The sequence below is a fragment of the Scyliorhinus canicula genome, chromosome 11, assembly GCF_902713615.1.
Source record: "Scyliorhinus canicula chromosome 11, sScyCan1.1, whole genome shotgun sequence".
Lineage (NCBI taxonomy): Eukaryota > Metazoa > Chordata > Chondrichthyes > Carcharhiniformes > Scyliorhinidae > Scyliorhinus > Scyliorhinus canicula.
The window spans coordinates 30,255,434-30,269,675 of NC_052156.1; the positions used below are offsets into that span (position 1 = coordinate 30,255,434).

Consider the following 14,242-nt stretch of genomic DNA (forward strand, 5'->3'; position numbering starts at 1 on the left):
TGGAAGAGGCCCTTTGTCCAATGTGATCTTACCGGCTATCAAGCACCTATTTACTCTAATCCCATTTTCCAGCACTTGTCCCGTAGCCTTGTATGCCATGGCATTTAAAATGCTCACCTAACTACTTCTTAAATGTTGAGGGTTTCCTCTCTACCAGCCTTTAAGGCAGTGAGTTCTAGATTCCAACCACCCTCCGGGTGAAATATTTTTCCTCACATCCCATCTAAACATCCTGCCCCTTACCTTAAATCTTTGGCCCCTGGTTATTGGTCCATCCGCTAAGAGGAAAAGTTCCTTCCTATCCATGCCCCTCAAATTTGCCTATCCAGTCTCTCTTGACAGCTGAAATACTCGAGCACAGGCAACATCCTGGTGAATTTCCTCTGCACCCTTTCTAGTGCAATTACTTTCTTCCTGTGATGTGGCGACTAGAACTGCACACACACTCCAGCCGTGGCCTAACCAACAATTGTCACAGCTCTCTCATAACTTCCCTGCTCTTATATTCTATGCCTCGGCTAATAAAAGCAAGTATACCATATGCCTTCTTAACGAACGTATCTACCTGTCCTATCAGACCATAAGAAATAGGAACAGGAGTAGGCCGATTGACCCCTCAAGCCAGCTGTGCCATTCAATGGGATCATGGCTGATCCGACATTCCTCCCATCGTTCCTTACTTTCCTGCCCTTTTACCGCAATTTTTGATTCCCTTACTGAGCAAGAAACTATCTATCTCAGCCTTAAAAAATACACAAGGATTTTGACCCACAGCTCTCTGTGGCAAGGAATTCCAAAGACTCTCAACCCTGAGAGAAGAAATTCCTTCTCATCTCAGTCTTAAATTGGCACCCCTTTATTCTGAGACTATGCCCTCTGGTCCTAGACTCTCCCATGAGAAGAAACATCCCCTCAGCATTCACCCTGTCAAGCCCCTTAAGACTCCCAGATGTTTCAATGAGACCACCTCTCATTCTTCTGAATTCCAATGAGTCTCAACCTGTTTAACCTTTGCTGAGAAGACAATCCCTCCAAGCTGGGGATCAGCCTAGTGAACCTTCTCTGAACCGCCACCATGAAATAATTTATTTCCTTAATTAAGGAGAAGAAAACTGCTCACAGCACTCCAGATATGGTGTCACCAGTACCTTGTACAGTTGCAGCGAGACTTCCCAAATCTTATTCTCCAACCCCCTTGAAATAAGGGCCAATTTTGCATTTGCCGTCCCGATTACCCGCTACTCCTGTGCATCTTCGCTCTTTTCTTTTTTTCAGTAACCCCTTGTACATTTTATACTGCTCGAGGGGTTCTGCTGTTTTGATCCCTCGGTATCTGCCATAAGCCTCCGTTTATTCCCTTGACATCATCCAGGGTTCCCTGGACTTGTTGGTCCAACCCTTCACTTTCACGGGAATATGTTGGCCCTGTACTCGCTCCATTTCATTTTTGAATGTGTCTCACTGCTCGGGCGGGATTCTCCCGTGCCTGGCGGGGCGGTGGGTCCCGGCGGGACGGAGTGGAATGAACCACTCCGGCGTCGGCCCACCCCAAAAGTGCTGAATCCTCCACACCACCGGCTGGCGAGAGTCCTTGCATGCGCAGGAGCGTTAGCGCTGCTGACGTCATCCCGTGCATGCGCAGGGGGAGTTCACCTATGCATCTACCATCACGGAGGCTGACACGGCCGACGCGTAGGAAAAGAGTGCTCCCATGGCACAGGCCCGCCCGCGGATCGGTGGGCCCCAATCACGGGCCAGGCCACCGTGGGGGTACCCCCCTGGGGCCAGATCGCCCTGCCCCCCCCCCCCCCCCCCCCCCCCCAGGACCCTGGAGCTCGCCCATGCCGCCAGGTCCCGCCGGTAAGGGATCTAGTCTAATGTATGCCAGCGGGACTTCGGCCCATCATGGGCCGGAGAATCGCCCCGGGGGGGGGGGGGGGGGGTTCTCCTGTGCTGGAGAATTCGGCGGACACAGGATTCACGCCCCCCCCCCCCCCCACCAGCGATTCTCTGACCCGGTGGGGAGGCGGAGAATCCCGCCCCTCTAATGTAGATTTTCGCACAAGTAGCTGTTCCCAGTCGACTTTGGCCAATTCTGGCTTATCCTATTAAAATTGACCTTCCCCTAATTCAGAACCTTTACTGCGGTCCATCTTTATCCCTTTCCAGAACTACCTTAAATCCTACTGAGTTATCATAGAATTTACAGTGCAGAAGGAGGCCATTCGGCCCATCGAGTCTGCACCGGCTCTTGGAAAGAGCACCCTACCAAGGTCAACACCTCCACCCTATCCCCATAACCCAGTAACCCCACCCAACACTAAGGGCAATTTTGGACACTAAGGGCAATTTATCATGGCCAATCCACCTAACCTGCACATCTTTGTGACCGTGGGAGGAAACCGGAGCACCCGGAGGAAACCCACGCACACAGGGGGAGGATGTGCAGACTCCGCACAGACAGTGACCCAAGCCGGAATCGAACCTGGGACCCTGGAGCTATCCACAATGCTACCGTACTGCCCTACAATGCTACCGTGCACCGTCACGGTCACCAAAATGTTCCCCCACTGAAACGTCTACCATTTGCCCGGCTTCATTCTCTAAAACTAGTTCCATCACCCTCCCCTCTCTTGCAGGACTTTCTACGCCCGGGCCTAAAAAGCTCTCCTGGATGAAATTTTTAAATATGCACCCCTTTTAAGCCTTTCATACTTTCACTATTCCTGTTAACATTGGGGAATTTGAAATCCCCTTTTATTATTGCCCTATTATTTTTATACTTCTCAGAGATTTGCCCACATATCTGCCCTTCTATCTCTCCCTGACTGTTGGGGGCCTGTAGCAACTCCTAGCAATGTGATTGTGCCCCCTTTCTGTTTCTAAGTTCCATATGACCTAATTTGAGGAGCCTTCTAAGATATCATCACTCCTTGCTCTAGTAATTGACTACTTTTATCTTTTTTTAAGCAAATCTTTTATTGAAGCATTTGTAATTTTCACAGTTTAACACATTAACATTTCTTAAACAACCGCGTGGGCCGACACGCGTAAAACACCAAATAAACAGAAAACAACATCCCCTACTACCCCCGCCCTATTCCTTAATTACCCGTGTTCTAAGTTCCCTGTCCTTATCTAACATTGCCATGTCTCTTGTTTTCCTCCCCCACTCCCCCCTTACTGCTGACGTTCAGTTTTCCTTGAAGAAATCGATGAACGGTTGCCATCTCCGGGCGAACTCCTGAGTTGATCCTCTCACGGTGAACTTGATTTTTTTTCCAGACTGAGAAACCCTGCCATATCGCTGACCCACACTCTGACTTCGGGGGCTCGAAGTTCTTCCATCCCAGCAAAATCCGCCTTCGGGCCAGGACATTGGCCTCCCTCCCCCCCCTTGGCCCCCGGATCTTCCGATACGCCAAATATTGTCAGTTTTGGACTCGGAGTCACCCTCCCTTCCAGGACTTCTGATATAACATCCGCGAATCCCTGTCAGAATCCCCTCAATTTCGGACATGCCTTAAACATATGTACATGGTTCGCCTGCTACCCACACACCGCCCACATCTGGCCTCCACCTCCTCAAAGAACCTGCTTATCTGGACTGCCATCATGTGGGCCCTGTGGACCACCTTGAACTTGATCAAGCTAAGTCTGGCACACAACGAGGATGAATTGACCCTCTTCAAGGCTTTTTTCCCCACAGTTCAATTTTCAGCTTTCCTCACAGCTCCTCTTCCCACTTCCTCTCCACCTTTCTGATAGGGCCCCTTCCCACTCTATCAGCTCCTTATATATCTCCAAACACTCCCCTCTCTAACCCTTGTTTTTGACATCACCTTGTCCTGTAGTCCCCTCAGGGGGAGGCGAGGAAAGCTTGGAACCTGCCTCCGTACAAAGTCCCGCACCTGAAGGTACCGAAACCCATTCCCACCCGGCAACTCAAACTCCTCCTCTAGTGCCTCCAAGGTCAAAAAGCAGTTCTGGATGAATAGGTCCCCAAATCTCTTAATCCCTGCCCGCTGCCATCTCTTAAAGCCCCCATCCAGCCCCCCACCGGGGCAAACCGGTGGTTGTCACAAATTGGTGACCACACTGACGCCCCTTCCAATCTCATGCGTTGACTCAATTGCCCGCACACCCTTAGGGCTGCCACCACCACAAGGCTTGTAGAGTACCGAGCTGGCGAGAATGGCAGAGGCGCCGTTTGTAAAACCTCCAAACTCGTACCCTTGCAGGAAGCTGCCTCCACTCGCTCCCAAACCAACCCCTCCCCCACTACCCATTTCCTGACCATCGATATGTTGACCGCCCAGTAATAGTTAATAAAGCTCGGGAGGGTCAAGTCCCCCTCTCCGCGAGCCCATTCCAGGACAGCCTTCTTCACCCTCGGGGTTTTACCCGCCCACACAAAACCCAATATCGCCGCGTTCATCTTCCTGAAAAAAGCCTTTGGGACAAAAATCGGAAGACATTAAAAAAAGAGCAGTCTCGGAAGGATCGTCATCTTTACCGTCTGGACCCTCCCCGCCAGCGTCAGTAGGAGCATGTCCCATCTGCGGAAGTCCCTTTTCATTTGATCAACCGCTTTGCCCAGATTTAACTTATGAAGCTGCCCCCAATCCTTCGCCACTTAAATTCCCAGACATCTAAAACTCCTCTCAGTCACTTTAAAAGGCAACTCCTTCAGCCTCCTTTCCTGCCCCCGTGCCTGGATCATGAACATCTCGCTCTTTCCCATATTTAACTTGTAGCCTGAAAATCGTCCAAATTCTCCTAGTATCCCCATGATTTCGGCCATCCCCCACTCTGGGTCTGTGACATAGAGCAATAGAGCAGCAAGTCGTCCGCATAGAGAGACCCTGTGCTCTCCCCCCCCCCCTCCCCCCGGACCCCCCTCACTAACCGTCGCCAGGCATTCCATGATCTAAGGGCCATTGCTAAGGGCTCTATTGCCAGGGCAAACAGTAATGGGGAAAGCGGGCATCCCTGCCTTGTCCCCCTACAGAGACTAAAGTATTCTAACCAGAATTGGTTGGTTCTCACATTTGCCACCGGAGCCCGATATAACAGCCGGACTAATCCACAAATCCCTGCCCAAACCCAAACCTGCCTAAAATATCCCATAGATACTTCCACTCCACCCGGTCGAAAGCCTTCTCCGCGTCCATGGCTACTGCCTCCTCAGCATCGCGCCCCTCCACTGGGATCATTCTCACATTAAAAAGCCGCCAAATATTGGGCATCAGGTGCCTGGCCTTCACAAATCCTGTCTGATCCTACCCGATTACCTCCAGAACACAGTCCTCTATTCGGGTGGCCAAGATCTTTGCCAGCAATTTAGCATCAACATTCAAAAGGGAAGTTGGCCTGTACGATCCACAGCTCTCGGGATCCTTGTCTCGCTTCAGGATGAGAGAGATTGATGTGAAAGCATTGGGGGAAGCACTCCAAACTCCTTGGACTCGTTAAAAGCCTTGACCAGAAGCAGCCCGAGTAGCCCAGAAAACGTTTTATAAAATTCCACTGGGAATCCATCAGGTCCCGGAGCCTTACACGGTTGCATTGCCCCCAATCCGTCTGTCACCTCCCAAGCCCAATTGTGCCCACCGGGACTTCCACCAGCTCCTCATCAACCTTCGGGAACTCTAGCCTCTCCAGGAATTGATTCATACCCTCTTCCCCGACCAGCGGTTCCGACTCATACAATCGACTATAGAATTCACGGAACACATTGTTAACCGCCTCGGGTCCATCACTACCGTCCCCCTTATATCCTTTATTTTCCCTATTTCTCTTGCCGTTTCCTGCTTCCTCAGCTGATGTGCAAGCATCCTGCTATCATTCTCCCCATATTCATATATTGCCCCTTTTACCCTCCTCCGCTTTACCTGTGGAAAGGTGCCTAAATTCCATTTGGAGTCTCTGACTCTCCTTTAGGAGCTCCTCATCCAGAGATTCCGCATATCTCCTGTCCACCTGTAAGATTTCTCCTACCAACCTGTCCAGCTCCGCACGTTCAGTCTTCTCCCGGTGGGCCATAATAACCACCTTCAATGCCTCCCACAGCACCCCAGCCGCGGTCTCTCCTGTGTCGTTGTTCTTTATATACCCCCGAATGGCCTCCCTCACAGATCTCGTTGTCCGCTAATAGCCCTGCATCTAATCTCCACTGTGGGCGCTGGGACTTTCCTAAGCTTACCCGCAGGTCTATCCAATGCGGCGCGTGGTCTGATGCCACAATTGCGGAGTACTCAATGTCCTCCACCCCCGCTAACAGTGTTTTATCCAGTACAAAGAAATCTATCCTGGAGCATATCTTGTGCACATGAGAGTAGAATAAATATTCCTTGCTCCATGGCCTCTTGAATCTCCACGGATCAACCCCTCCCATGGGCTCCATGAACCCCCGCAGATCTTTCGCCATTGCTGATACCTTCCCTGGCCTAGAGCTGGGCCATTCTCCCCACCCCCTCCCCCCCCCCCGTTTCCCGCTAACCATAATAATAATCTGCCTCCCGGGTCTGCCTCTATTGTCCCTACCTCAAATGCCACCCTTTTGTTAATCAGGATGGCCACACACCCCTTGTTTTAAAGTCCGGTCCCCAATGAAATACCTGTCCAACTTCATTCTAACTTGGTCTCCAAGCTTCAAGTGTGTCTCCTGTAGCATAGCCACATCCACTTTTGGCTGCCTCAAGTGTGCGAACACATGGGCCCTTTTGACCGGCCCATTCAGTCCATGAACATTCCCCGTAACCAGTCTGGTCGGGGGTGGCTCTTTCCCCCCTCCCCTGTCGATCAGCCTTTCCTAGGACAGCCCTTAGCCCATGTCCTGGCCCACCCCTAGGCAGCCTCCGCCATCTGGTCTCCATCTCCAACCTCCAAAAAGCCCCCTAGTCGTCAGTAGTCCCCTCGCACCCCCTCTCCACCCCCCTCCTCCGTCTAATTGACTCCTTGCAACACCACCTCCTCTTCTACATCCCCCTCTGCCTCGCCTGAAGATTCTATACCAGGAATATTGAGATTCTTGACAGTCCTACCCCTCTCTCAATCATGTCTCCATGATGGCAATAATATCATATTCCTACGTGTTAATCAACGCCCTCAACTCATCTGCCTTACTCAAAAGACTCCTTGCATTAAAATAATTGCCATCCAGCCTTGCCATACTACTTACTCCCTTGTGGCTTAACTTGGTCTATAATCACTCTGCCTTCCAGACTGACTTGGTTTTTCTTCTATATTTGGCTGTGCATCGCTCTCTACTCTTCCTCCACCACAAATCCCATCCCCCTGCCAAATTATTTTAAACCTCAAGCCCTCAACAGGACTAGCTAAACTCCGTACAAGGATGTTAGTCCCGTTCGTCCAACTTGTACAGGTCGCACCTTGCCCAGAAATCGACCAAGTGATCTGGGAATTTAAAGCCATCCCTCCTACTCCATTGCATTGATCGGCTCTATACACCTATTCCTATACTCACTGGCACGTGGCACTGGGAGTAATCCAGAGTTTACAGCCTTTGAGGTCCTGCTTTTCAATCTGGTATCTAGTTCCCTAAACACTTGCTGCAGGACCCAATCCATCTTTCCAGGTTGTTGGTACCAATGTGAACCCTGACCTCTTGTCAGTTCACGCTCCCCCTTAAGAATACTCTGCAGCTGTTCAGTGACATCACTGACCCTGGCACCAAGGAGGCAGCACACCATCCTGGAGCCAAGCTTGCAGCCGCAGAGTCACCTGTCTGCACCCCTCACTATTGAATCCTACCACTAATGCTCTTTCACTATTTCTCCTCCCACCTTGTGCAGCTGAACCACCCACATTGCAGTCAACCTTGCTCTGGCTGCTCTCCCCAGAGACACTGTCACTCCCACTGTTTTCCAACACAGAAAAACGGTTCTTTCGAGTGCGTTGCACTCCGGGGCTTCTTTAATGACCTACATGCTGCCCTTCTTCTAACCGGTGTCACCTATTCCTTCTCTGACTGCACTTTCTTAAACTGTGGGGTGACCACATCTAAAAATGTGCTATGCACATAACTCTGAACCTCGCGGATGCACCTCAGTGCCTGCAGCCGATGCTCAAGCTCTGAAACATGGAGCTCGGTTGGTCAAACCAGCAACACTTCGCACACAAGTGGTCATCCAAACTGCAAGGAGCGTCTACAAATTCCCATATGCCCCAGGTGCAACACACAGGACTGAGCTCCCCTGCCGTAACTTTAGCTAAAAGACTCTTACCTTAAACTTATAACCAGTAGAAACGTCTCTTTTTCAGAACTCTTCAGAAATTGATGTCAACAACTCTTTTAGCGCCGCCAAGTGTTGGGAGTGCTCTGCTCCTCCCACCTTTCACTCACAGGTCAGCTCCTGTAGCTCGGAGTTAACTCTTATCATCAGAACTTTCCACTGTCTCCAAATTCCCAATTAAGCCACTCTGTTCAGATGCCACTCTGTTTCAGAATCGCTCTGCTCCATCAAGCAAGGGATCAATCCTGGTTTAACAAACAGTGCAGGAGGACATGCATGCTTGGAGCAGCACCATGCATACCTAAAATGAGGTGTCAACCTGGTGAAGTTACAACACAGGAATACTTGCACAGTGCCACGACTACCGGGTCAGATATAAGATCGGCAGTCCTGCCACATCCAGTCCTGAATGGTGATAGACAATCAAACAACCCACAAAAAGGGTGAGGCTCCACCAAATCAGTGCAAACGAGAATGCTGAAGCATTTGCAACAATATTCAACTGGAAGTAGCAAATGGATGATCCAACCAGAGGTCTCCAGGATCAGATTCTAGTCTTCAGCCAATTAAATTCACCCCATGTAACAATAATAATAATAATAATAATAATAATAGCTTATCGTCACAAGTAGGCTTCAATGAAGTTACTGTGAAAAGCCCCTAGTTGCCACATTCCGGCGCCTGTTCAGGGAGGCTGGTACGGGAATTAAACCGTGCTGCTGGCTTGCCTTGGTCAGATTTCAAAGGGCAAATTAGGGATGGGTAGTGCTGGCCCAGCCAGTGACACTCACATCCTGTGAATGAATAAATAAATCAATCCTTTCTCTAAAGAACTTTAGTAGACCTAATGGGGTTTTTCAACCATCAATTATGGTTTCATGGTCATCATTATTGAGACCAACTTTTCAAATTCAGATTTAATCAGCTGATTTAAATTCCACCAGCCGCCATGTTGGGATTTGAGCACCTGCTCTGTGAACTTTGGCCTCTAGATTACTAATCCAATATCATTACCAGTACACCACCAAATCCTCAATCATCCTTTTCACTTTTTGATGAAAGAACGAAAATGAAGGAGGTGGCAGTGCAACACAACCAGGCTTGGTCAATAAATGACTGCCTCACAAGCGATGCCTCACAAGCAATGCCTACTTTCTAAGAATGGGAAAACAGAAAATTGTCAATTTCGCTCAGAAGAGGCCAGAGGTAGGTTTACGGAAAAATAAATGTGATGAAAGTCCCATTGGTTCGATAAGAGTGTGCTTTACGAAGCTGAGGTTAAGGCTCCTTGTTGGGTGAAAGTAGAGCGAGCTTTGCACGTGGCTATGCTCCAGTGAGCCTTAGGAGTGCTTGATACAGACAAAAGATGGTTGTGTCAACAACTTCAGATGATTAGCTCTACCCCACCTCGCCACCTTTTTTCATCCCATTTCATTTTAACTGGCTTTTACCATTTCTTTCTTTCTTGTATTTCTTTATATATATATTCCTCCCCATCTTACCTTTTCTCCTCTTTGCTTCCCCCTTCCCCTCCCTCCACATCTACATCTGTGACCATTTACCCTCTGAAGTTAGTTTCTCTGCTGTTTGGGCTTTCACATCTTATTGTTCTCCCTGGGGACTGCCATTAGCACTCTGTTCCCTTGGTTTCTGTGGCTATTAGCACTCTCTTCCCTTGGTTTCTGTGGCTATGATTCATCTTATTGTTCTCCCTGGGGACTGCCACTCTGTTCCCTTGGTTTCTGTGGCTATTAGCACGCTCTTCTTTTGGTTTCTGTGGCTATGACTCATCTTTCAATCTCTCACCTCACAGTATAAATATTTCCCACTTTCAATGTCTTTTAGCTTTGACAAAGGGTCATCTGGACTCGAAACGGTAGTTCTTTCTCTCCCTCTAGATGCTGCCAGACGTGCTGAGATTTTCTAGCATTTTCTCTTTGGCAATAGATGGTTGTAGTGGGAACATTTTTACTCCCCAACATGAACATCCTTCATGTTGGTCAACACATAAAAGTCAGTTAAAGATAAAACCCACAGAAGCTCTGATTATTCAGGAAAGAGCTTCCAACTAGATAACTCATCGGAGATTAGCTGAATTCCTTTCCAGAATTTTGTAATTAATATATAAAAATTCAGAGTTCCAATGCTTGACCGTTTGGCAGGGCTGTCCTGGCAGTTCAAGTTTTCCTACCGTCTAAGTTGCAGGCTGCTTAAAGAAAAAAACTCATTTAGATGATGGCTAGATATTGAAAACAATCAGTTTCTTACCGTGCCACTTTCCTTTAAACACAGTTCCAAAGGATCCAGAACCTATTCGTTTCAATAATACTACTTCCTCGCCTTTTATTTCCCAGTAGTAACTGGAGTCCCTTTGAACACGTGGGCGCTGTAACAGAGATGAGCGTTCAAACCAACAGGAAAATATCTGAGACAATATTAACCTGTTTAAGCACTGATTTTAGAAATATTAATCATTCAAACTTCTACAATGTTCCTGATTTAAGTTACTAATTTATCAAAAATCTTACTCCATTAACTCTCTTGAATGCAGTTAGGGCTCAATTCTTACTTACCAAGCTGTTCAAATGCAATTCTGCAAGTTAAGTTACAGGCAACAGGTTTGTCATGGGCAGCCCACGCAATTCTATGTCCAATCTGCTGAGTCTGTGCTCTCGGTTGGTACAGCAGAGTTGAGCACAAGTGGATTCAGCATTCCTGGGTGAAGGAAAGGAGAGCCTGCGAGGATTCTCACTTCAGGTTAACACCCAAAGATTACTGCTGGCAGAGCCTGAATAAGAGTACGTGCGTTGGGCTGGGTTCAGCTGCCACGTCCATCATGATGAAACTACCTGGAAACACGCCCTGCCAAAGCTCACTCATGAATAATAGTCATGTTACTCATAAGGGATGACTATGGGACCATATTCTAAGAAGAGCTCACATCTTCAGCGGGAGAAGCAAGTAAAAATTGACAGGAAAAAAAAGAAATCAAGTACTTTACTTCATCATCCAGGTTCATTTTTTAAAAAGCTATTATTGGTGCAATTTTGCAGCCCGTCCTGTTGGAGGGATCGGACGACTACCCGCTTTTTCTGTCCTCGGTCCCGCCACAACAGGACCATAAAATTCTGTCCTATTTCTCATCTCTGAGAAGCTCCTTCGTCCTGCTCACCCCAGTTCCTGCTCACTGGTTGTGATAACAAACAGACAATGTCCTCCCGAGCTTTTGCCTGTGCTGCTCTGAAGCTGCTGAATGAACAAGTGTGTAAAGTCCTCTGAACTTTCTTTGTGCGTCCGTGAGGGAATGTGTCTAACATCCATGTCCCAGATATTAAAACCCATTTCCAGTTAGGTGAGGGAGATTTGCCTCGACTTCAGTTCACTTCCTCTTTCCGCTGGAGGTAAGGAGGACATGTCATAGTACATTTTGCTAAATTAATATAAAGGCCCAATTGTTTTTAATATGAAGAGAAGCAATTTACTGACCAATAGTGTCAGTAGTACAATTTAAAATAGAAATTCTAAATTGTCTTCCTCCCAGATCAGTCATTAAAGACAAGCAAGACATGATGCAAGAAATATTATCCATACAATTGATTTTTTATACATTATGAATGGAAATAAAATGATCTATTCACAAAATGTTTGTTTTCTCACCTGTCAGCCTGAATCCAGGCTGTATTACAAATTGGGAACGGGTCATTTATCAGGGAACGGTCTTGTAAAATATAATTTTAAAGATCACGGGCAGGATTCTCCAGCGACACCCCCACCACCGGATCGAAGAATCACTGGGGGGGGGGGGGGTGAATCCTGCCCCCGCGGGCTGCCGAATTCTCCGGCGCCGGGGATTTGGCTGGGGGGGGGGGGGGGGGGGCGACGGGAATCACGCCGTGCCGATCGGGGGCCGTTGGCAGCGCCCCGGCCCGAGATTCTCCGACCCGCGTGGCCACCCGTTTTCGGCCGGTCCCACCGGCGTATGTTACGACAGGTATTTACCGGCGGGACCTGGTTCTGCGGGCGGCCAGCCTCCGGGGTCCTCGGGGGAAATCAGGCCCCAGGGGGGTGCCCCCATGGTAGCCTTGCCCATGATCGGAGCCCACCGATCCGCGGGGTGGGCCAGTGCCTTGGGGGTACTCTATTCCTCAACGCCGGCTGGTGTAACAGTCCGCGATGGCCGGCGCGGTGATGAACCTACCCCCTGCGCATGCGCTGGGATGACGCCAGCACACGCTAGTGCTCCCGTGCATGCGCCAGCCAGCGGAGGCCCTTCAGCGCCGGTTGGCGTGGCGCCAACCCCCTTCCGCGCCAGCCGGAGCGGCGCAAACCACTCTGGCGCCGGCCTAGTCCCTGAAGGTGCGGATAATTCGGGGTGGCCCAAGGCCAGAGTGGTTCACGGCACTCCTTCACGCCGGGGCTGCCCGCCCCGTCGGTTCGCGGAGAATCCCACCCCACAGCTTTTTGATACTTCTATTCCTGGGAATGTAGTCACCCACTGAAGTATTTTCATCTATGCACAACATGCTACAAACACTGCAAATGCATCCAAATCCAGAGTCTTAAGCAGAATGGTTCTGCATACATTCTTAATTAGGTTGCACCAATTCACTTCAACTTACAATCTTCTTTATTCCTTCTGACGTCGCTGATGGTCTTCTATCTTTGTGAGCTTGAACTGGAGACTTTTGCTTCGAATCACGTGTTGGACTTAAGCTGGGTGGACTATTCGACAGTGCTGATGCAGGAACTGGAGAAAAACACATGACCTCGGTTTACTATTAATGTTGGGCTTCAAGATTTTAAAAAAACTACTCAAACCGACCCACAATTTATTTTGGATTTGTGTTTCTGCAAGTTCAAAATACTGTAAATCTGGTGTAATCATAATGTCTTGAAAATTATATGCCGGGGTCAATGTGCACACAATCAGCGCTCAAACCCACACTTATCAGTTGTTCAATAACCAATTATTGCCTCCAGTCATTGGAGGCCTGTGTCTCAATCTGTGCGGAGAGGGAGGAGGACCTCCTCATGAATCTACTCCTGGGCCTGGCCAAAATTGTTATAAACAAGTCCAGGAAGCGGACGACCTGACTGTTTGATCCTCTACTGCGGCCACATTCATGGCTGGATGTCCCTGGAGAGGGAGCATGCGGTGTCCATGGGCACCATTGAGGCCTTCCATGCCCAGTGGGCCCCGTGGGATCACGGGTGCTTTATTGACCTTTTTAATCATATTTTGGTTTGATGTTTTAAGTTTCATGTATGATTTATTTTTGTTTAAGGCAGTGTCCCTTTAAGGAGCTGCTCGTTTTAATTTGTCCCTCAGTTTATTTAATTTAGTTTATTTGGTTTCATTAAAATAGTTGCAGAGGAGTGTCTGGTAAAGTGTCTTTGGGGTCCAGTTGACGTCAAGTTGACTATGGGAAATTGGAACAAAGACAACCCTCTGTTGCAAATTAACAATCCATAACCTGAATCAGGAATCCCCACAGTAGTCTAGGGCACTGATGAAGTTTGACAAACTGAAAATCCATCTAACATGGATTCAAATAACCTTGTACTGTATATTGTTAGAGTCCTTGCTTTTGATTTCCCTTTGTTCCCATTTCTTTTACCCTTATTATTTTTGGGGGTCTGGGGTTTGTTAATTGAGATGTACCTTTAAGTCAAGTGGGGGAAGTACGGGATTCAAAGTTTTAAGTAGAACACCATGTCCTCAAGTTTTGAATTTGGGAAATAAAATCCCAGACTTTCTGCCAGCCAGCAGATTGGAGGGATTCAGTTCGGTTGGTTGGCCAGACACCCAACTCATTAAAAAATTTTAAAGTTACAACTGGTAAAAAACTGGGTTGGGTAAAATGTACTGAATGGTATAATATATATATATATATAAAGAGAATGATGCACCTACTAACAAGTCAGTAAGCACCATGATTGTCCAGCAACTGGCATACCACATGGTTCATCACCACAGGCAGAAG

General features: G+C 48.4%; 1 protein-coding gene across 4 annotated transcripts in view; it reads right to left on the bottom strand.

Annotated features, from left to right (window-relative positions):
- raf1b (Raf-1 proto-oncogene, serine/threonine kinase b) overlaps nucleotides 1-14,242 on the bottom strand; it is a 170,304-nt gene that overhangs the window by 39,958 nt on the left and 116,104 nt on the right. For all 4 annotated transcript variants that reach the window (XM_038812686.1, XM_038812684.1, XM_038812683.1 and 1 more), the window contains 2 exons: nucleotides 12,878-13,005; nucleotides 10,527-10,644 (listed from right to left, as the gene is read on the bottom strand). In XM_038812686.1, coding sequence (XP_038668614.1) covers nucleotides 10,527-10,644; nucleotides 12,878-13,005 — 246 coding nt within the window. The remainder of the gene's footprint in view (nucleotides 1-10,526; nucleotides 10,645-12,877; nucleotides 13,006-14,242) is intronic.